The sequence below is a fragment of the Caretta caretta genome, chromosome 25, assembly GCF_965140235.1.
Source record: "Caretta caretta isolate rCarCar2 chromosome 25, rCarCar1.hap1, whole genome shotgun sequence".
NCBI classification, from domain to species: Eukaryota; Metazoa; Chordata; order Testudines; family Cheloniidae; genus Caretta; species Caretta caretta.
In genome coordinates this window covers 12,688,532-12,711,493 of record NC_134230.1, presented here as the reverse complement: position 1 = coordinate 12,711,493, position 22,962 = coordinate 12,688,532, and the positions used below count along the sequence as shown (strand labels likewise).

General features: G+C 48.0%; 1 protein-coding gene across 20 annotated transcripts in view; it reads left to right on the top strand.

Moving 5' to 3' along the window:
* The window catches only part of PTPRS (protein tyrosine phosphatase receptor type S), a 247,577-nt gene extending 225,673 nt beyond the window's left edge, over positions 1–21,904 (top strand). For all 20 annotated transcript variants that reach the window (XM_048830997.2, XM_075123316.1, XM_075123328.1 and 17 more), the window contains 12 exons: positions 1,263–1,360; positions 4,161–4,284; positions 7,970–8,145; positions 8,762–8,881; positions 9,009–9,163; positions 13,054–13,339; positions 14,384–14,562; positions 15,647–15,773; positions 15,895–16,020; positions 17,527–17,681; positions 18,498–18,633; positions 19,664–21,904. In XM_048830997.2, the coding sequence (XP_048686954.2) occupies positions 1,263–1,360; positions 4,161–4,284; positions 7,970–8,145; positions 8,762–8,881; positions 9,009–9,163; positions 13,054–13,339; positions 14,384–14,562; positions 15,647–15,773; positions 15,895–16,020; positions 17,527–17,681; positions 18,498–18,633; positions 19,664–19,732 (1,751 nt within the window). In that variant the 3' untranslated portion in view covers positions 19,733–21,904. The remainder of the gene's footprint in view (positions 1–1,262; positions 1,361–4,160; positions 4,285–7,969; positions 8,146–8,761; positions 8,882–9,008; positions 9,164–13,053; positions 13,340–14,383; positions 14,563–15,646; positions 15,774–15,894; positions 16,021–17,526; positions 17,682–18,497; positions 18,634–19,663) is intronic.
* Positions 21,905–22,962: the final 1,058 nt, after the last annotated feature.

Sequence of the window (22,962 nt, the reverse complement as noted above, 5' to 3'; positions counted from 1 at the left end):
CACAACCACCTTTTCCGCTGTCCCTTCTCCAGTCGTCCTAGCTACAAATCTCAAAGCAGGATGCACAGATTAGTAGGATTTTCAGTCCAGTTCCTGACCGAGCCCTACCACCAATCTCATTAGTCCACTGTGACCGCCTCCTTCAGACCCAAACGTCATATGAAAGGGTGCAGTGTGATCCCTTTTCATGGCTCTTGCCAGACACATCCATGTTGACGCAGAGGGAGCTCCCTTTGCATTCAGAGACCCATGCCATCCAGAACTCAGCGCAGTGGGGCTTAGGGATGCTCTGGCAAACGGCCAATGAGGTGCCAGGTTTGGAGAGGGCAAGGTGCATTCTCCTTTTGTCCTGGAAGGTGAAACGCGCCCCCTTCTGGTGCCACTTTGATCAGAGAGTGGCACCACCGGAACAGGCCCATGGAGTCTGCCTACAATGGTGGCCTTTGTCCCTGCAGGATTGCTCAAGGGCTGGTCAAGGGACCCACAGGAAAGAGCAGTGGGAAGAGTTGGCCACTGGCCAGGCATGCTGTGGAATGAGCCTCTTCACAGTGATGCGCTGAACATGTGCTTGGCGTTTTGGTGGGGAGAGCAGAGGTGTTCCCAGAATGATGTAACATTTCCTTTATGCTGGACAGGAAGGCTCCGGATTGAGGGCAGTTGACCCAGCCCTGGGGTGTTTGCATGGAGCCCTAGGCCAATATGCTCCCCAGTGAGCTTTAGAGGGGTTTATTATCACATGCAGAGCCACAACAACAACTTTGAAAAGCCTCCTCAACTCTCTCCCATCTGCACTCCCCTCCCCACCCACCCATTATCATCGGTCGGCAAGAATTCTGCCCCGTCCCTGTCTTTGAGTCGGTGTTTGTTTACGACCATGCCTAGTGCTGTGACATTTGCTGCGTAGGTTTCCTTTGGCAGAGTTTGCTCGTTTCAAGTCCACTCCTGGAATCGCTAACAAGCATCTGCTCTTTGGATTTGTTTTTTCCCTTTTTATTTTCTTTTGGTAAATGTTGAGAATGGGGCCATCACAGGGGAAAGCTCTCATTTTCCTTTTTACTTCCAAGGACACAATTTCGAGCCCTGAATCGTCTCTCTTCTAACCTTCCTCCTTTCATTGCAGATCTCACATTGTAATTTTTTTCTTCTTTTTATTTTTTCCCTTATAAAATATGCAACATTGACAATTGGTGGTGGGTGTTTTTTTTGTTTTGTTTTTTTTTAATTAAATGAAATTTCTTTTCTCCCGCTGTCTTTTCTGCTAGGTATGCTCAACCACCCACCAATCCCCATCTCCGAGCTGGCAGAACACACGGAGCATCTCAAAGCCAACGATAACTTGAAATTATCCCAAGAGTATGAGGTACGGGCAACAAAGGGCATGCTGGGTGGGCCCTCAGAAGCATGGGCCTAGGAAATCCACCCAGACCCCAATCCAGCAATGCAATGAGGCACAAGCTTAATTTTGTGCACATATGTATTCAAGTTGAAGTCAGCGACCTGCTTTAGTGCTTTGCTGGACTGGGCTGCAGAGAGCAAACGCTGTAGTATAGACGAATCTGTGTGCAGTATTTGGATTGTAAGATCTTTGGGGCGGGGACCATCATTTTCGTCTGTGTTTGAACAGCGCCTTGCACAATTGGTCTTGGTCTGTAACTGGGGCTCCCAAGAGTGCCTCCTGAGGAGTTTTCAAATACCTGTTGAGACCTAGAGTTGTAGGAAAATCTGTGAGCCTCAGCCAGCTCTCCTGAAGCAAGGGGAACTAGGCGTCCATTGCTAATAGCACAGAGGACTGTCTGTTGCTCTCCTTCATATCACTGATAGCTCTGTGTCCCAATATGGGCAGTCACTAACAGGGCCCTCGGAGCGAATAGGATAAATAAAACTCCAGACCTCAGTCACTACTCCAGTTTGCATTTTGATTCGCCCTCATCCAAGAAGCTCCCATTTCCGTTCTCTGCAAAAATGCTCCGGCGCCATGCACTCAAGTGTTAGCCAAAGCCAATTGGTAGCTTGAACGTCACTGAAAGCAAGTTTCAGAAGTGTGTGTTTGCCCATAAAACTAGGTTCACGCAGTGTTGGCTAGTGAGTTAAATCCCGGCACCAAGTGCAGATGTCACAATCGATTGTCCCAGCTTACTCCGGGAGTGAAGTTACATAAATTGCAAACTGACCAGACGATTAAATTATTTGTTCATAATACGTGCTGGTCGTTGCTAGGCAAATGATGAAGTTCTAGACTGTCCAGCTCATAAACCGAAAGGAAGGGGTGATTGGGTGTGAGTTTTATCACTTAGCTCTTCTGACTCATATCGGTGATGCTCTATAGACAGCTCCCCGCCGTAGGAGGCGTGTGGGGGGGAAGATCCTTTGGCTCTATGGGGTCTTTCACCCCATCTCAGAGTTTGGGGGGTGCGTGGAAGCCAGAAGCCTGTTAATATGCTCTGTACAGATTTCAAAGTCTAATTTGCATAATGCAGTCTCCCAAGTGCCCTGGCTTAGTTCCAGCAAAACCTTCCCTAGTTGGGGAGCCAGGGCTAAACAAACAGCACTAATGAAATGAAAGCGAGGCAAGATTAGAGGGATCGAGAGCAAACAGACACATTACAACAGTATAAATACCCATTAGTTAGAAATGCTCTGCAGCAAGAGAGTGAGAGGATGTTAGTGTCTTGCGGTTTTGTACCAGCTTTTCCACCACCTCTCAGCTGCATGGCTCATAAAATACACGCCAAGAGCACCAGATCTAAGCCATGCCAGAGGAGAATGGAAACCCTGGAGGTTAGGGTGCCAAGGGAAGGGAAAGGGAGCTCGCAATTGCCCGTGGGTGCGCAGCAAGGGTCCAGAGCCCATGCTCGTGGGAACTGGAGGCTACTGGTCCAAACAGCGCATGCATGACGTATGCCTGTCCCCACAAAATCCTGCCCCCCTAGGAGGGGCACAGGCAGGCTGTGAAGTGAACAGCAGGGAGTACTGTGGAATGTGCCACTGCCAAGCTCCAACTGGAGCCCCCCCGAGACTCCAAAATGATGGTGGAATTAAGCCCGAATTTTATTTAATTCTCTGGGTGAGGATTTAGAGGTAAACATAATTAACCTAATTTCCGTATCTGGGACAGCTGGACTTAAAAAACCACCAACCCTGGCATAAATCATTGGGACAGGCGGGGAGAAGATTTTTCTCTCCAGTGCAGTCCACTGTTCCCCCCTTTATCCTTCCAGAAAAGAGCTGCTGTTGATTCAGTGTCTTAGGACCAGATTCCTTAACCCTTGTCTGACCAGGGAGAGGCACCATTTCTTCTCTTGCCAAATGGGCACATGCCAGCCATTACAGGGTCAAACCCTCCCCAGGTCGTCTTGTCCATGACTTTGCTCATGCAGAAACGTTCCCTGCTCTTCAATGCACTGTCCAGTTTTCAAATATCCCAAACAATGCTGCTTCCACCACTTCTCTTGGAACAGGACATTTCCCTTCCCACGGTCGAATACCCCTCACTGATAAGGAAGTGTTTCCCTGATATTTACCTTAATTTTTCCCTCTCTTACTTTTATTCCATTATGCTTTGTTATAACCCTTTGTCCAATCCCATCAGGTACTGGTAGAGTTAAGTCTCTCTTTTTAATAATTTCTTATCTAAAATATATAGATTTTGCTTTTCCGTTTATTCCTCATAAATCCATCCCTTTGGTGTGTCCCCCGGTTATATCTGTTGCTCTTGTCCCAGCTTCTTCCCAGTTTTTTGGTAATACGGTGCCCATAAGAGAGAGCCAGAATAATCATTCTTGGCACTGTTGTACCACAGCGGCATGGAGAGGAAGTGTTTTTGCCTACCTGCTCCTTGACTTGATGCCTCTGTATGTGCAGCCTCAAATTGCATTGTACTTGTGTTTCGTTTGCATTGTAATGGAAAATATTCCAAGTGCCCCTGGGGCATGTTACAGAAAAGGAGATGGGGGGCAGTCCTGCTGTGTCACCGTGATGATACTGAAAGCAGTGAGGGGAGGGTCAGTTACTATTCCTGGGGGCGAAGGATGGAGAGCAGCATTCCATTCTTTGGCTAGATCTGCAGAGCCCAGACTTGACCCGCAGTGGCAGGTTGCACAGAGCTGACCCCCACCGCTCCTCCTTTCTGACGACATTTTTCTCTTTCCTGATTCTTCCAGTCCATTGACCCTGGCCAGCAATTCACATGGGAGCACTCAAACCTTGAAGTGAACAAGCCCAAAAACCGCTACGCTAACGTGATTGCCTATGACCATTCCCGCGTCATCCTGCTGCCCATTGAAGGTAACCGTGGTGATCTCTACTCCTGGGCGTTACTGCTAGCCTGTGGCTTTTTCAGGGGAACGCAGGGCACTGTGGTCCACAGAGTCCCATGATACTGCTCTCTGCTCTGTCTCCTCTCACCAGGTCCCTGGCAGGGTCCTGTCATGATAATACGTTCTGATCTTGGTCACACTCCTTGCATCCTTAGTTTCAAAGGAGCATTTATTTAGAAGCTGTGTTCCCTTTCCTTGAAGGTTAGCCTGATTTAGCTCCCAGCTGCATGTACTCCCAAGTAACGGGAAGAATCCAGACCATATACCGGTTGGAGGAAACCTGGGGATGGGCGGTGGTGGTGCTTTCAGAATCAGTGGCAGGCTTGGAGTAGCTTTTTGACAGTAGCAGTGCTGGGTCTGCTCCTCATCGAATATTCAAGGCAAAACTGGAAGCCTCCCTCCAAAAACCCTTTCCACAAAGATGCCAATTAGCAACAACACTTGGCTTCGTGCCCTACAGGCCCTTTCCTACGCAGGTCCCTGAGCGGACATATGACTGAGGTAGTCCGAAGACTTGCAATAACCTGTGCAGCGCCTGGCTCTCAACACAACCACCAGCTTGCAAACCAGGAGGAGAGATGCTTCTGTGGAGAGAAAAGCTGGTGCTCCAATAGAGTCCCTGCAGTGGGGCTTCCTTGGATGGCTGCCACTGATGTGACATTCTGCTCTAAGCCTCTCACCTTCGTGTCTTGCCGGGGGATGTGCCGTTCATGGTCGGCCTTCTTCAGTCAAGAATTGTCCATCTAGCCACCAAGAGCAGGCCTGGGACAAATTCTAGTAACACCCCATCTCCCTCCCCCCCAAGCTGATGTTAAAGGTTAGTTGAGAAATTCTAGGGATAAGGTGAATGGCTAGAATCAATCCCTTTCCAAAATAATTGCAGGGGAGGGCATTTCCATTTCTGAGGGAACCGTGATAATGGAGATCTGCCAAGAAACCAGCATCGATTTGGATCAGCCCTGGCTGTTGCTGAAGGAGGATTTCTAACATTTCTCATTACAAAGATGACTGTGTCTCAGCTTGTTTTCCGTCTGAAATTAATATTGCATGAGCCATTTAAATTGTAGAGCTAGGCTTTCAAAAGTCACATTGTCGTATTCACTGGAAGAGAGAGAGAGAGAGAGAGAGAGAATTCCTGATATTTTCAGCCAGCACCTGGCTTGCAGCAGGGAATAGTCTGACTCTGCCCAAAGCCCAGGGAGCGTCTGATGCCAGCACAAGTGCAGTCTCTAGTTACGTTTAGTGTTCAAACTGCTAAAAGGTGCTGTCTTGACAGCCCTATGGTCTAGACCAACCTGTTTATCGTTGTGGGCCAGTATACAGCCCACGGTGTGTTACCTGGGCTGCAAGTTGAGAACCCCCTCCATCACCCTACAGACCCCTATGCCCAACGCCCCAGCCCACCCACAGACCCCTCCACAGAGTGGGGCCAGGAGTGGACCCCAGGTGCGGGGCTGTGGGGCAGTCCCTGCCTGGACCCCGCTAGGCAGCGGGGCCCCCGGACCCCGCCACACCAGGTGATGGGGCAGCCCGCACCCGCGGGCCCAGCGGCCTTTGGGCCACGGATTTAGTACCACATGTCTAGACGCTTCTGTCTATCTCCAGAACAGATACAGCACCGGCAGTGGTGGGACAAGCTTCTCTCCTGCTCAGCCAACATGCTGCAACCCTGGCAAGATGGGGGGTTCTGTCTTCATGGCTCCGTCGGTGCTTGGCACCTCTGCCAACGAAGTGGTGTGAGGTTGTGCCTGCTACGAACGGGACTAGGTCCCAAGTTATCTTACACAGGCACTGAAGAGCCACCGGATGGTAACGGTTTCCAGTCGTGTGCTTCCCCTAGTAACCCAGACGCTGCACATCCCCAGCAAGGCCGTCCAGTGAGCGGCTGGAGAACGTTAAGCTCTGTGCTTGAGTGTTGTTCTCCTTCTTCCACTCCACCCAGACAGCTCTGGGTTAGGCTGTGCCTAGAAATCAGCCTGCAGCTGTGTCACGCTGGGCAGTACCCAGAAGCACTGGGAGAGGAGGCATGTTTTGTTCCACCAGTTCCCAGTCAGCAGTCGTTTCTTCCTGTCTCATGCACCCATCATCCAGCCATTTTCATGCCCTTAACTCAGGAGGGGCGGTAGAACAGAGGACGAATGGGCAAGGCAGACAGGAGCAGATTTGCAACCCCACTTGAAGAATGATCTGCACAGAGACTTACTGAAGCCAAAGTCCTTTCCTCTGCACTAGCTGGCAGGTTCCCTCCCAGCAGCCTGGGGTTGGGTGTGTTTTGTTTTGTTTTTTGGTTTTTTTTTTTTTTTTAGTTCTTTAAATTCTGCTTTTGTCCAGTCTGCAGTGTGCCAGCTGTGCCCAGTGAAGAGGAGGGGGCAGTTTTCGTTCAATGACTTCTCTGTAACGAGGCCTGTTACACTGCAAAACATCGCCCCAGCTCCCTGCCACCATTTCAAATGACACAGCTGGCCCAAGGGGGCAGCGGAGGAGATTAATTCCAGAAGCTCAGCCTTTGTTGACGCTCCTGCTGCTGCTACACAACTGCTCTTCCACTTGGAATTTTTAAATTTTGGAGGAGAGAGGCCTCCAGAAATTCAATCAAAGCCTGTTTCCCCAGGCAGCTGAAATTACTCACTGCCTTTGAAGACTGGCAGGCAATTCTGAGTGGGTTTAACATCGCACATAAACCAGGCTAACCCTGTTGGCAGCAGCGGAAAAGAGGACGAGAAACCCATTTCCCACCCCCCCACCCCAAACTTGAGTTCAACATTTCCCTACCCTGGGAAATCTTAGGATAACAAAAACCTGCCGATACTGCCAGCAGCTGTGTATAAGGAGTTACGGGACAAATCTCCACACAGCGGTAGTCCTCTTTGCCAGTCACAAGTGGATCTCTAACTCTGACCCGTAAGACAGACACGTGGCGTGGTCCATTTTAAGTAGAGTGCGGCTCTCTTCCCGTGGTGCATCCTGCTTTTCACCACCCACCTAAAAACGCTTCACCAAAGACTCAGGCAGGCAGCTATAAATCAGTGTGAACAAAAAAACACCCCCAAAATCACAGCTCAGGCTTTACAGCAAGTCACTGTCTGTAATTTCCAAGCCACCTACTTCCTCTGCACACCCCAGCCCTGTTTTCCATGCCTCACTCAGTCACAGTGGAGATGGGCTCATCCACAGGTGATCCAGGGAGTCCTGACTCACTCCTTCAGAAACCCATGGCGTAGAAGCATGTAGGTGGCATCAATCCAACCCGCTGGGGTGGGACTCTTCTATGAACTGTGCAGTGCGTCTCATTAACCAGATACGTATTTGGCCCAGAAGATTGTAGGCCCTTAGGCAGGGGCTGTCTTTGTGTTTTGTGTACCGCCTAGCGCTATGACTCTGGTCCATGACTTCAGCTCCTAGGTGCTAATGCAGTATAAATAAGATACGCCAGGCTTGGTATTTGATACCCCTCCTCCCCGCCGCCTCCAAAAGTAGCTGTCTAGTGGAGATGTCCTTGGCCAGATCCTCAGCTGAGGTAACTTGGTTGCGGATTTACCCCAGCTGGGGAACTCACCCGCTATCTCCGATAAGGAATTCAAGCTGCTGCAAAGTTCTTCCCCCGCCCTCTGATAAGGTGAAATCAGCTGACTCTCTTTGCCACTTCAATGCAGGGATTGTGGGCAGTGACTACATTAACGCCAACTACATCGATGGCTACCGAAAGCAGAACGCCTACATTGCCACCCAGGGGCCTCTGCCGGAGACCTTCGGAGACTTCTGGCGGATGGTGTGGGAGCAGCGCTCAGCTACTGTTGTGATGATGACAAAGCTTGAGGAGAAATCTCGGGTGAGAAACTTCAGCGAGATGGCAGGCTGGTCATGATCTGGGGAGGTGCTGTGGAGGGGGAGACCCCAAGGGAGGTGCATGTGGAGAGGTGGGGAGCAGCAATCTCTCTGATCTGCAGCCCTCATCTGCTCCTTCAGGAGATTTCTACCTGCCTTGCTGGTCCCCTGCAAGCACTGATTCGTTGTGAAAATACTGTCCACCTGGGAAGTCTTAGATCCTTTCACTGCTCTAAGGGAAGAGGGAACGTGCTCTGAGCCTGGCCCCATGTTAGATCCAGTGGCAAGGTTAGAGTCCTTTTATCTCATGTAATATTCTTCCGAGTGTTCTGCCATTCAGAATCATTCCAATTAATCAGGCATCAGACCACTAGTGTGCCTCAATGCTCCAGCTCTGTGAGTGGAAGCCGCACTTGATGCACACAGGACATAGAACTGAATCTGTGGGGTCTCTCTCTATTCTGATGCGTCAGCAAGCAATACTTCTTACTGTTTCTCTCTCCCTTGCCAGGGGCCCATCTTTAATTTCCTTGGCAAGAAGGCTGTAGTGAGCATCCTGTGCTGCATACTGTGCTCTTTGGACTATGTTCCCGAACTCATCGGTGACTTTTATTTTCTAGATCAAGTGTGACCAGTACTGGCCAGGCCGGGGCACGGAGACCTATGGGATGATCCAAGTGACCTTACTAGACACTATTGAATTGGCCACGTTCTGTGTTCGGACATTCTCCCTTCACAAGGTGACATTTCTCTCTGATGCCACGTCTCTCTCTGTTGTCCCATTCCGATGTTCTGTAACTTGCCATGTGTGTCTCATGGCCATTGCTTAGCTCACACGTTACTCTTGATTCCTCTGCCACTCCGCAGAATGGCTCCAGTGAGAAGAGAGAGGTGCGCCAATTCCAGTTCACAGCATGGCCCGACCATGGAGTCCCTGAGTACCCCACCCCATTCCTGGCTTTCCTGAGAAGGGTCAAAACCTGCAACCCTCCTGACGCTGGCCCGATCATAGTGCACTGCAGGTACTGACCCGTTTATTACCAGAACCACAGCCTCCCCCTACATGGAGCCCCTGTTGGAGGGGGGGGAACACCTTGCCAAGCGAATCCCCTTTTCAGTGGGGCATTCAAACACCTTCCTATCACAGCTTCCAGCATGCAGGAGCTGTCTCTTCTCAGGCTTCTGTGCAGTGTGAGGAGGATTTCCCTGTTTGGTTTCTATTCAGAGCAGCATTTCCTGAACTGAGTGGGGCTGGAGTTGGCATGGTTTAGTTGGCATCTTTGATAAGGCCTCATTGCCAGAGTGCTATCCAGTAATGTGTGGCCTTTGAGGAGCTTGCAGCTCGTTTCGGTCACGGTGGGGACGGACGAAAGATGAAATGGGGCTTAGGAAGCAGCATCACCATGTGGAGGGCGAGAGGCAGAGTTGTCCAAGGGAGAAAGCTAACAGCATCTTGAAAGAGCTTTGAGAGCCGTAGGCTTTCTGAGAGCAGAGCAGTGAAGTCCCCCTGGGCAGGTAGCATTCCCTAATTCAGTTTACCATCCAATGAGGAACACGGGCAGACTCAGACAAATCTCCCTCCTCCCTCAGGAGAAATTTGGAGGGGCCTGCAGGTCACTCAGTGCTGGGGAAAGTAACATCTGAATTTTACAGGCAATTGGGGACTCTAATCCTGCCTCTCCTGGAGGATACAGTTTAAACAGTCTTTGTAACTGGGCAACTTATCACTAACCCCGAAGATGACAATTATCATGCGCCTCTCGGAAAATGAATAAAAAGGGCCATCAGTGGGCGACTTACCGTGACCAGATCCCTGATCGACTGCTCCCTTCTTGCCAAAGCTCCAGCAACCTGCTTGGTTCAGGTGTTATGCAGTCTAATTAATGAAGATCCATGAGTTTTTCTTTATGAAAAGAGGGACCGCCTTTGAATAGGAGGAGGAAACCCTTTATTTCTAGTTGCAAGTGTTTAGACCTGCAGGGCCCTGCTGTTTCATAAATGCCTTCACATGCAAGTCTGATGTTCCCCAAATGTTTCTGTGCATTGAGGTAAAAGGGTGACGCATCTTATTCATTACAGCATCAGTCGTTTCCAAGCTGCCTAAAGATCTGAGTGATTAAACATGCTTTTGAAGCCTTTAGATCATGCCAGCCCTTTGTTCAGGCCTGGAACCCCCTACCAAGAATGATCATAATTGTGTCTGACGGGAGATCTCCCGTCATGGTGATGTTGCAAATGAAGAGGTGTAAGAAACGAGGCTGATCAGTATCTAGGAATGACACACGCATTGGCAGACACGACTTTTCATCTTGTGCCCTCAAGTGACATAGAATCTAACTTTCTGAAGTTCTTACTAAATTGGGCTCTGGCTCGGAGCAGATCTCTTCAGAGTGGGAGCTCTCTGGGGCAGGGACTGTGTATTTTTTTTGTGGACTGGATTGCACTGAACTTGCTGCTGGGGCCAATAAAGAGGTGAAGTGACCTTTCTGTTTTTCAGTTCTTAGCTGTGGCCACCTCTTTCTCTCATAGATTGACAGACTGTTAGCACACACCTGTAGCTCAAAGAAACACCTTTCTGGGTTTCAAGACTCTCTGTTTTAATGGAATTTCCCCACCTATTCGATAGGGTTTAATTCTTGTGTTCTCTTTCTTCCTAACCTTTCTCCTTCGTGTTTCAGAACCAGTGCCTACAAAAACCAGTGTGTATGTTGCGTCTGTAAAGCATGGTCACGCTCTGTACTGTTCTAGGGCCTTTCACTGGATAATCCCAAATCTCTTCATAAAGATTAAGGCTGCATCTTCAGCAGCTGTAAATTGGTGTCACTTCATTGACTTCAGCAGAGCTACATTGATTTATAGCAGCTGAGGGTCTGGCCTTGAAACACCCTGGTGACGCAGGGAGGTGGCATTTTCCCTTGTTTGCAAAAAAGAGGGAAAGTGGCTGGATCAAGTGTCTCTCCCCTGCCCGTGCTAGACGTTCTTTTAGTGCTTTGTCCTGTCTAGTTTTAAGTGACTGAAGCAATAGGCCTTCCACCACTCCTGTGGAAGGCTATTTCACTGCCTGATAGACTCAACATCAGGAAGCTTCTCTGGAGATTTTACACCTAGATCCTTTTTTTTAAATTCATCCTGTTACTTCTAGCTCTAGCCCTTTGTCAAATAATTCTCTCCTCTGTGTATTCTTTCCATTCAAATATTTATGACTAGCATTAGGTCCCCTTCACAGCCCACAGCTTCCACACAACCCAACTGTAAACCCCCGTCCTTCCTGCCAGCCCCTTTCTCATTTTTCTTGCTTTACTCTGAATTCTTTGCTATTGTGAGGCCTAGAATTAAACGTAACATTACAGGTGTGTTCTTGCAGGAGTTACTGTTCCCCAGTTGCTCATTGATGGGACATCTAGGTGTATGTAGCCCAATATCTTACTGGGGTTTCATGCTGCCATGCCACAACTGGAAATTGGTGTCAAGTTTGCCATCCACTGTCACCCCAGGTCACTCTTGGCATTACTGCTTTCCAGTATCTCCCAGGGTTGAAGCTGGGGATGAGATTATTTCCTACTAGGTCTATTAACTTGTGTTTTTGCCAAGTTGAGCCTCATTTGGATACTTTTCTGCCCACAGTTCTAACCTGTCCACAGGTAGGTCCTTGGTATTTGTCCTCACTGGTGTTTGCAACGCCTTCTGAATCAGCCTCATCTGTGAATTTATTGACAATGCTGTTTGCCCTGCCCCTCTGATCATTAATGAAGATGATACTAAGAGCTTGTCTTCAGTGGCAATTTACAGCGCTGCAACTTTCTTGCTCAAGGGGTGTGAAAAAACACCCACATGAGCGCAGCAAGTTGCAGTGCTGTAAAGCGCCAGCTTGACCATGCCCTCCCCGCGCTGGGAGCCACGCCTCTCGTGGAGGTGGGTTTTTTAGAGCGCTGGGAGCGCTCTCCCCCAGCGCTCTGCCATGACCACACAGGCCACGTTAAAGCGCTGCTAGTGTAGACTAGCCCTAAAGAAAATCTAACTTCACACCAGTTTCTTGGGCACCTCTCTGCAACTCGATACATTGTGATTTATCATGACCTGGTGTTTGCAGTCCTTTTAGCCATGGGAATGTTTGCCTCCAAGCCAATCGGAAACAATTCTGAGTACGGTTTTGTGTATCTTTGTCTCATGCTTTACTAAAATCAGGATATTACATCTCCAGTGCTTCTATTCATCCATTCATTTTGTAACTGTCAACAAATCAGGCCAGGCAGACTTGATTACTTTTTATTCATAAAGCCGTACTGCTTATGGTTCAGAATTCCATTCTCCTAGATGGCAACAAATCATTTCCTCTCAATACCTGATCAGTTAATGTACCAGAGTTGCAAGTAAACTTAGCGGATAAGTGCCAGTCCTTTTTCTGGAAACCAGTGACACCTTTTACTTTTTTCCCCCATCACCATTACACCCCCAAATTGTTGGATGCTGCATGCTCAGCTGCTGTGGCTGTAGGACAGAACCCTGAGACTAAAAAACACTAAATTCTCCACATATGGCTAAATCCTCTAACTAGCTTTTAAAATATCACCCAACTCCCATTGACATGAACGGGAGTTGTGTGGCCAGTCATTCAGCAAGTTCCCTTAACACAACAGAATGCACGAAATATCTAGCCCTGCTGATCTATGTTCTAAGTCTGCCAATAATTCATCCACCCTATATTCTTTGTCTGTATCTATATTTACAAGGTCTCTATTGCTTCCTACTTCTCTTTCATGCTCTTCACATACCTCCCCGTTGTCATTCATTGTCTACATCTGCTCACGATCGCCCACTCCCACTAAGGAACGGCCATCAAGGTAAATTTCTCAAGAGAAAGGCGGCACTGGGGTTTGGATTATGTTGCTTACTTTCCCACCTCTCCTTCCAGCGCGGGAGTTGGACGGACAGGCTGTTTCATCGTGATTGATGCCATGCTGGAGAGGATAAAGCATGAGAAGACAGTGGACATTTATGGGCACGTCACCCTCATGAGGTCACAGCGGAACTACATGGTCCAGACAGAAGACCAGTACAGCTTTATACACGATGCCTTGTTGGAGGCCGTTGCTTGCGGTAACACAGAGGTCCCAGCCAGGAATCTCTACACTTACATTCAGAAACTGGCGCAGATAGAGGTGGGCGAGCATGTGACAGGCATGGAGCTGGAGTTCAAGGTAATGGCAGAACACTGAGGTCTAGGCATGCAGCGGGGGGTGGAGAACGGAGACAGGAAAGGTGCTGTTGGGCTTCCATCTGAACTGGGCCATGCAGGAGACAGCCGGGCAATGCCATGGGCCCCGTCAGCACTGGGATCAGTGTTCGCATTGTGCTGATCAGCAGGGTTCTGCCACGTTCAGTGTGATGGGGATGTTTTTGAGAACCATGTTGTAGTCACTTCCCTGAGGCAATCTGCAGCATAGACTATCACCAAGCATTAGAACACCGCTCTAACATGGGGGTTCCAGGGAGGGCAGAGTCCAGACAGCAGCCTGACGTGTACCTGAAGTTGCTCTTTTAAGCGGGACGATAATGGGCACTTACACCAAAAACCCTGGCACCTAAGGAACTTAATCGTAATAACCTTCTCCCATTGGAGAGTAAAGGCAGGGCGGGAAGGGAAGGTCTGTGCTTCTGACAGGAGCTTTCTGCAGCTTAGGCTCCAAGGATGACAGATGACTGGCCCTTTTGAGGGGGGGAGGAATGTTTTTGTGTTTCTACATTAAAGAAGTAATTACATTTCTGACTCCGGGGCTGCTGCAGTGGCTCCCAGGGGAAAGACCAGCTGTTGGGGCAAGACTTTAGTCCAGCTCTCTGAAATCCAGGTTGAATTTCCTCCCCGGCTCACATTTGATTTTAATGCTGTATTTCCAATGTGAAACGCAGTCAACAAATCACAACAAGGCTTTGCAATGGGGAAGGCCCTGACATTTCTGGCACTCGGCTTCTGGAGTTGCACCCCCCCAGTAAATAAATGAAAGCCAGAACCACGCAGGGGAACTTGGAGGCGGAAAGAAATTCATCTGCCTTGGGGCTGCCTCAGTGGGTTGGCGTGAAGATGCTGCTGAACCATTTGTCTAAGATCAGACCCAGGCCAATGGAAACTTTGGTCCTGCCCACCTAAATAAGCCAGTTTGTCCCAGGCATCTGAGCAATTCTCACCCTTTTCCGGGAGCTGAAATAACACCTGTTAGAACACGTGTGTGTGTTTTTTCCTTCAGCGACTTGCCAACTCTAAAGCCCACACTTCCAGGTTCATAAGCGCCAACCTCCCGTGCAACAAATTCAAGAATCGCCTTGTCAACATCATGCCATACGAGACCACCCGCGTCTGTCTTCAGCCCATCAGGGGAGTGGAGGGGTCAGACTATATCAATGCCAGTTTTATCGATGGATACAGGTAAACGGCAACACGTTGAAGCCGGCTGTTTTAACAGAGAGTAATTCAAGCTGATTTCCCTTTTTTGCAAGGTGCTCAGAGAAGTACAGTTTAAAGAGGTAGTGACAGAAAAGGGGAAGGAAGGCTGAATGGATTGATTTGCCAGCCTGAGTCAGAACATTGATCCGTCGCTGGTCTGTTCTAATCCACACCTGATGCTTCAAGGGACTTGAATCCCATCCACCCACACTCTGCCTCTTGTGCAATGCTGAACATTTTACGGGGCAGATTCCTTCCTGACACTATGTTTGTGATCAGTTCGCAGCTTGAAATACAGGGTTGGATTACCTTTTCCCCAGAGTATAACCTCAGCTGTTAATGGTCAGAACATTTTCTCTCATTTTTTAAAAAACAACAACATCCAGCTGCCGTGTTAGACTCAGAGTATCTTGGCTGGATGGATTTCACTATGGGGAATGTTTATGGAACAGATCATTCCTGTCTCAGCCTTTCTTTAGCTGTTGGGACGTTGGGAAACAATCAGTGTTTTGCTGTTTTGGAGCCAGCGAGCAAAGCTGTAGTAGGACCCACGCGGCAATGCTCTGAGACCTTCTGCCTATGCAGGCCTGCCAGAGGCTGAATGCAGAGGAGGGAGGGCGCTGAGCAGCACCGGATGCAGCGAGGGCTCTCCCTCCTTCATGCCTCTGGGTGCACAGACCAGGCAATGCGCTGCCGCATGTGGCCACTGGCCCTCCCCGGTTTTGCTCGGATAGCCCAAGCAGCAGACTGCCCTCGGGTCCTGCACACATGTGCATGGGAGGGTGGCAAGTGTCATGCTGCAACCTCCTCTTGCATGACTAGTCAGGATTTAGCCCATAGTCACAGTCATTAGGGAAATCCCAGCCCAAGGCCTTTGAGTCACGGACCCCTATCCCAAGCCTGGGCATCTCCAAAGAGCTGCATTCCCATCTAGTTTATAAGGCCTTCCAAATATCCGGACCCTTGTGACAGTTCTCAAGCTGTCCCCCCAGTTGCTAAGGCCATCACCCCAGACCCTGGGCTAATAACTCGTCACCTTGTGTGTGGGGTTTGTGCTTTCTTTCAGACAACAGAAAGCCTACATTGCCACTCAAGGGCCGCTGGCAGAGACCACCGAGGATTTCTGGCGGATGCTCTGGGAGAACAACTCCACCATTGTGGTGATGTTGACCAAGCTGCGAGAGATGGGTCGGGTAAGCATGGACCCATCGAAAGGGTGGTTGAGGGCTGGGAGGGCAACACAGTTCAAAGCCCTACAGCAGCGTAAGGGGTTAGCTGCGTTGTCCTAAACTGGTGTCTTTTCTCCCTCGGCAGGAAAAGTGCCATCAGTATTGGCCTGCTGAGCGATCCGCCCGGTACCAGTACTTTGTGGTGGATCCCATGGCTGAATACAACATGCCTCAGTATATCCTGCGAGAATTCAAGGTTACTGATGCCAGGGTGAGTGCTCAGTCTTCTCTCCTTTCTGGGCTTGGAAGTGTGAATTCTATGTTCATGCCTTGACCATACAGTTGTCGCTTGGAGTCCGCACACAGGGACTATTCAGAGAACAGACCTAGCTCTGGATTTCCTATCTGGCAGAAATGGAGATTGGAAAACAGGCCATTGGGGTTCCATTCCCCTGCTGTGAGGTCAGAACTGTTAAATGAACAGAGAGGTTTTCAGAAGCTGTTGAAATCGGCTGTCTTTCTCTAGCTCCTGTCTTCTGGAGCTCAGCATTGGTCTATTATACAGCTGTTCACAAAGCTTCTCCTAAACCCCTGACTCCACCAACATGTTAGCTCACACTGGGTCATTTCTTTGAATTCTTTTCTGAATTATTAAATTCTAGGAAGACTTTGGAGCAACAACTTCAGCAGTGCCCGTTTGGATGCTTCAACAGATTTGTAGATAAGTTGCTGAGGCCAGAGAGGTGTTTTGACAAAATGCGCAAAGCACATGTTGCTATCTTTGGTCTCTCTGAGGCACTGTGGGGAATGATCAGGAACTAGGCTCCTCTGGACAGGCACATGGATGTGGACTGCAGTACTTGGGGATGAAGTACCTTCCAGTTGGTTTCATTAATCACAAGTGAATGAGGTGGTTGGGTGACCTCGCTGATAGCGAAAGCTGTACTCTCTGTCGTGTCTTTCATACACACTGAATGCCAACAGGCTTTTGGTTAAGAGAGCTGGGGAGCTGCTGAGGGCAGAGTGTGGTACACAAATGCTGTTGCAGAAAGGACTGGTGAGGCTGCATGAAGGGACAGAGGCGAAGAAGAAGCAAGGAAAGGAGGTGCACAAGTGTTGGGATGGGATTTTAAAAGAAGGGAGAGAAATTTTGAGCCAGGTCTTGAAATGAATGGGGGACCTGTCCTAGGTTTGAACAGATGGGGTTGTGCTGCTTTGACTCTGCTGCTGCAGGCTCCTGGGTTTGTGAAAGGCAGGGCTTGGAACTAGCTTCCCAGTTGCAGTTTTATACTAGTATGTGCCCTTTTAGCTCCTGGCACATACAGGAACTGAGCCTCAGACTTTCCCGGGCAGCAGACTCTACTGCAGTCTTAAGGTAGCGTCTTTCCTGCTCTGCTTTCCAGAGCTGGTCAAAACTCAGAATTTCCATTCCAGGAAACTTCTGACATTTCCTTTCATCCTGAACTGGTACAAAACCACACATTTTGACATTCCCCACTAAACCCACATTTATTTAATCAGATCGTTTTGAGCCCTTTAATATAAAAGTCTAAACAAAGTCCACTTCGCTCCTTCGTCAACACTGGACAAAAAGGGATCCCTTCCCACAAAACATGTCAGCTTGGCGATATCTGACCCCTGTTCAGTGTGCTTCAATGTTCCATTCCCCTCCTTCGCTAACGGGGCAGCTGGGAGATTTGGCATTAGTATTATTACCGGCATGAATATACCACGTGTTTTAACTGCAACTTTTGTTTTTTCTGTTGCTCTTCCCCAGGATGGTCAGTCCCGAACCGTTCGTCAGTTCCAGTTCACTGACTGGCCCGAACAAGGTGTGCCAAAATCAGGAGAGGGTTTTATCGATTTCATTGGACAGGTGCATAAGACAAAGGAACAGTTCGGTCAGGATGGGCCAATTTCTGTCCACTGCAGGTAGGCAAATGAGCATGTAAAAACATCCTTCAACAGGGAGTAGAAAAGCGTGGCCATCTGTGCCTCAGCGCAAATTCCCTAACAGAGCATGTGACCTAGTATTTTGTCATTTCTGTAAGCCCAGCTCCTTGGACACACCGGGGGGGCTGTGTATTCCTCCATTCCCCTCCACTAGGTCTTTGTGGGTCACTCTCTCCTCCTTCTCCTAGACAAAACAGAATTAATGTTACTGCGTTACGTACAAACAGAGAAATGCCGTCCCGTTGAGTGGAGGGCCTCCTTTTGCTCCCCCAACAAATCCGAATAAAAAAACTACACCACCATTTGCTAAGCCAGATGCTACACTGGATCAAGACCTATTCCTGACTGGCTGAAGCAGATAATAGAGGGCATTACCTCATCATCTGATTTAATGAACGAAGTTCACAAGGATCTAATGTTGCTTCCGAATCATGGAGGATGTTTTTTCAAGTTTATTTTTATTGCCATTAGAAAATATTTCCAAATTGAATATTTATCTATGGCTAGAGCTTTTGACATTTGTGGATCAGTGACTCTGGTGGTTTTAGTATTTCCATTGCTGGGAGAGGACATTGGGGGGGAAATCTGACACTGGACAAACAAGGATTGATAGGCAGGGGACTTCTGCCTCTGATTTAGTTATGTTCGTTGGACATGAATGCCAATTTATTGCTTTAAGAAAGATCAGAACATGTAAAGGCTGAAGGCTTTGTTTAACTGGTACACTGGCTGCTGCTTCCTTACTAAAATACACACAGGCGTATAACAGTGTTGTTTCTTCTCTCGCGTCTGTAGCGCCGGAGTGGGCAGAACTGGGGTGTTCATCACACTGAGTATCGTCCTGGAGAGAATGCGTTATGAGGGTGTTGTAGATATTTTCCAGACAGTTAAGATGCTGCGAACACAAAGACCAGCGATGGTGCAGACGGAGGTAAAGAACATTGTAGCGATTAACTAACACGTGTGGGTGTTTGTGAATGGAAGAGAGAGCAGAAAAACACTGAATTGCCTCTTTCCTGTTACTGTTAATCTCTTTCATACCTAGAGGATGAATGAGCTTTTGCCTTTCTAACCACCATGCTAACAGGAAACTTGAACTCCTTAAAAACAAGGGCCATGATCCTCAAGGCTAATTTCAATTGAAATAAATGGATATTAGGAACCTAAAGTGCCTTTGAGGATCTGGGCCATTGGGGCCTAGGCTGAACTGCTGTGTCATGTAGCAGAAGTATAAGGTACAGTGGTAAATGCACATTGATACATGCTCTCTTCAAGGGCAGCTGTTGTCTGACTCCCAACCCCATACTCTGTCCACTAACTCAATGGTTCTCAACCTTTCCAGACGTCTGATTTGTCTTGCATAGCCCAAGTTTCACCTCACTTAAGCAATTTTTCTATAATGGTAAAAATACAAAAGTGTCAGCACACTATGTAATTGTAAGTACAATATTCATATTCCACTTGATTTATTTTACATTTCCATGTATAGTACATAGGGCAGTATAAACAAGTCATTGTCTGTATGAAATTTTTGATTGTACTGACTTCGCTAGTGCTTTTTATGTAGCCTGTTGTAAAACTAGGCAAATCTCTCGATGAGCTGATGGACCACCTGGAAGAGCTCTGCGAACCCCTCGTTGAGAACCATGGCACTAGCAGATTCTGACCTCAGCCTGGCTGTCAGTTAACCATGGATGTAAAATTGTGACAACCATGGCTACGCTTATGAGTGTATTTATCATCCTGCGGATCTCTATGATCCATAGAAGTGTTTACTCAGCATCTGTGGCTTTCTCAGAAAGTTTCTTCATTTCCAGTATACCCAGTGTCCCTCCCCCCCAATAGCATAAAAGCTGACTTAGCAAGCTGTGAAGGGGTTAATTGGAATGTCTGGGTAGGGGTTTGCAACAGATGTTCCACAACCACTAACCTGTTGATTGTCTCCTCTTGACCACATCTAGGATGAATATCAGTTCTGTTACCAGGCAGCTCTGGAGTATCTGGGAAGTTTTGATCACTATGCAACATAAAAAGCCATTCGTCTTGCAGACTCTACCAACCACTTAAGTCCTGGAAGGCCTCTTCTGACCCAGGAGGAGTGCTTGAACTTACAAAACTGACTCCGAAGAAGTACCTTTTCATTTGGACCATGCAGTGGGGGAAGGATTTGAAAGGAACACCCCTTCAGGAACTCCATGTTGTAACCTGGAACGTGAAGAGGCAGCTCAGCAGGGTGCTGAAGGATGATTTTAAGTGGTGAACTGCTCCTGTTACCTCAAGTGGTGTTCGCTGTGTAGGGCATATGGAAATGTGTGGACATCATCGAACGGATCCAAAAGTTAAACACACCCCTTGTGAAATGTTACCACTGAAGGGAGCAGAGAGGGCTGGAGAAGAGCAGGACCCCAGCTTTGGTTACATCATTAGAGTTCAGTTTATTTACTAATCTAGTTGGCAGTCTTTAAAGGAAGTCACTTGCAGAGTTGAAGGTGCTGTGTAAAAATAAATAAATCTCAATACTGAAACAAAATTAAGGTCAGGAATACTTCTAGCTGGAGTTTTAATAAACCTCAGTCTCATCATTGGGCTGATTCAGGGCTTATCAGCCCCTTGCCAACACCATTCCCTCAATGCCTCTGCTCCACCCCCCCCCCCCCAATCTTTTGCATACTTGGAACATTCCTCCTAATCCCCACATTTATTTTTTTAGGCTATTTAAAGGGGAAAAGGGGCTGTGCTCTAGGGGTCCCCCGCCTGTGGGCAGTCAGGTAGAGACAGGCTCTTCCCTGGCTGGGTACAATGACTGTTGGTTCTCTTCTCCCCTTTTCAGCTCATCCAGACACAAACACACGGGCGCTGCTTTGAATGAGATGTGTTAGGAGACTGAGCTGTACAGAAATAGGACTTTCCATATTAAACCACCCCCTCCTTCTGCACACAGCTGCCGTTCCCCTGGAGGGGGGCATTTTTGAACAGAGCCCTTACAGGGTTGATTCTAAAGAGATTCATTCCCAAGAAGCTATTGCTTCTTGCTGCCAACACACCACCTCCAATACAACAGATCTCAGAGACGGTCCTTGTCACCCCAAGTTCATAGGCACAGCTGTGAACATGCCCTCGCTGTATAATAATTTGGAAAGATCAAGCAAGATGCAGTCAGTGGCTTTCTTTAAAGTATCAATGTAACTGTAACAAGTGACATTACCTTTTTTTTAAATAGTGTATTTTTTCCTTTTTTAAAAAAACAAAGAATATCCGTCAATGAGTTTAAAAGAAAAATTTGCTTATTTGTTCATATTATGTTCAAAGACAGTCTATTTTTTCACTGTAGAAATGTTCCGTGTAATGGCTGTGATATATAAAGATGCAGTGCAAATTGCTACTTCTACATACTGCTTTTCTACCATTTAAAAGGTTTAACTTGCTCATGTAAGAACAAAATGTCTCTTTATTTTAAATCTCAGACCTGTCTCTGGAAGGGCGTGAGGTTAGCAGGCTGGCTTAGGGGGGGGTGTAGTCCCAACTCACTCCCCCTCCTCCTATGGCTACGTTGCCTGCTCTTCCCAGGGTCAGTAGTGAATTGGGAGATTAAATACTACCAGGGTTTTATGACTGAAATAGAGAGAGGAATTTCAGAGCCATGGCAGGCACGAGCCCACAGACACATGTGTGTACAGTTTTTAAACATCACATCAACAGAATAATAATGGGTATTGTAATAACAGCCCAAGGCTCTTCATGCAGGGGACCATGTGTCAAATACTCCAGCAGTTGTACATGAAAAGGAATTGTGTTGCCAAAGTACACTGAGGAGAAAAACACTGCCCCAAGAACTGCTCTCCCTTGATTATTATTTTTTAATTATTTTCTAGAGAGGTAAACATGGCCACATGGGATGAACTCAATGCAACCAAACTGCTACCCTCCCCCCCAAATCAACCTCTGTCCTGTCTCGAAAGGGGGAAAAAAGGCTTCTTTGAGATTTTACTTCCTACTTGTGTGAAAGTTTCCCAAATTTCTAAGTATGTTGCAGCAAAATCTTATTGGGAGAGTTTTGGGGGGGGTTGGATAAGTTTTTTCTTTGTATGAGAGCAAAGTGCTGTTGCTTTCACACTGTTATTTCAAACTGAATCAGTAAGTGGTTTTCAGACCACTGTGTATGTAGATATATTGACTTTGTATTAAAGGAAGATTGTCTGAAAGGCCTGCCTGCAGAGCTGTTTGTTGTTAGAATTATGGGACGCATGCAGAACAGAACCAACCAGCACAGCTACTTTATCGAATATATTTTGCAGAACTCCAGCTGCTAATTGGAGGACCTTGGAACCCTGGTGGTAGCACTCAAATGCATCTGCTTTCTAGAGAGCATGAAAGGGTGCAGCCAGCCCTGCACGAACAGCTGCCTGCTACAGACAGAGTGGGGTTTGTCCCGCTTTTGTTAGAAGTAACCCTAGATGATAGATTTGAGAATGAACCACTCAGTATACCATTAGACAAGGAGATGGTTCTTAAAGGAGCATCTCCAGTTCTCACTGTCTGCCAAGGCTTTTCCTGGCTCAGAGAGGCCTTGGACTCTGAAATCTAACCCCTAGCATATGCTGCTCATTATTCTAGCTGCCAGCACACCTGTGCTATTCCACCTTTTTTAAGGGCCTGCATTCATGCTGGGCCAGTAGGAAGAAGCTTGTCCTTGGGTTTGGGAAGACCAGAGCCTCAATGAGAAAGGAGAAAATACTCTGCTTTCTTCCTATGCAAAAGGACAATGTGGGCAGCGCGACACAGCAAAACACAAAGCGCTGGCAGCAAGTCTCAGGCTTGCAGAGCTAAGGCGAGCAGTGTAGCTGTTCGAGCCTGGGTGGGAGCCCAGGCTCTGATACCTTCCCATCTCCACTGCTATTTTTAGCCCTGAGTCAGGTGATTTGGGGCCTGAAACTCTCTGCTGCACATTTTGTTGTTTGCTGTGTGGATGTAGCCTTAGAGGGAAAATCTGCTAGAGCGAGAAGGAAAAGAAAGAGAGGCACCTGCCACAAACTTGTAGGACAGGGAGAGCACCGAGGCAGAAGGGAAGCTTCCCTCTCCAATCTTTTACCCAAGGGAGGCTGCCTAAGATCACCAGTGCCCCACACTTATGGGCAGCTGGCACCCTGTGCCCATCAAACCTAGTGCACAATATCTAACCAACGGACGAGCAGCTTCATTGTAAGCCAAAGTGAATCGCACAGGTTGCAGGAGACAGAGAGGACGTGGGAGCAGAGAAAGA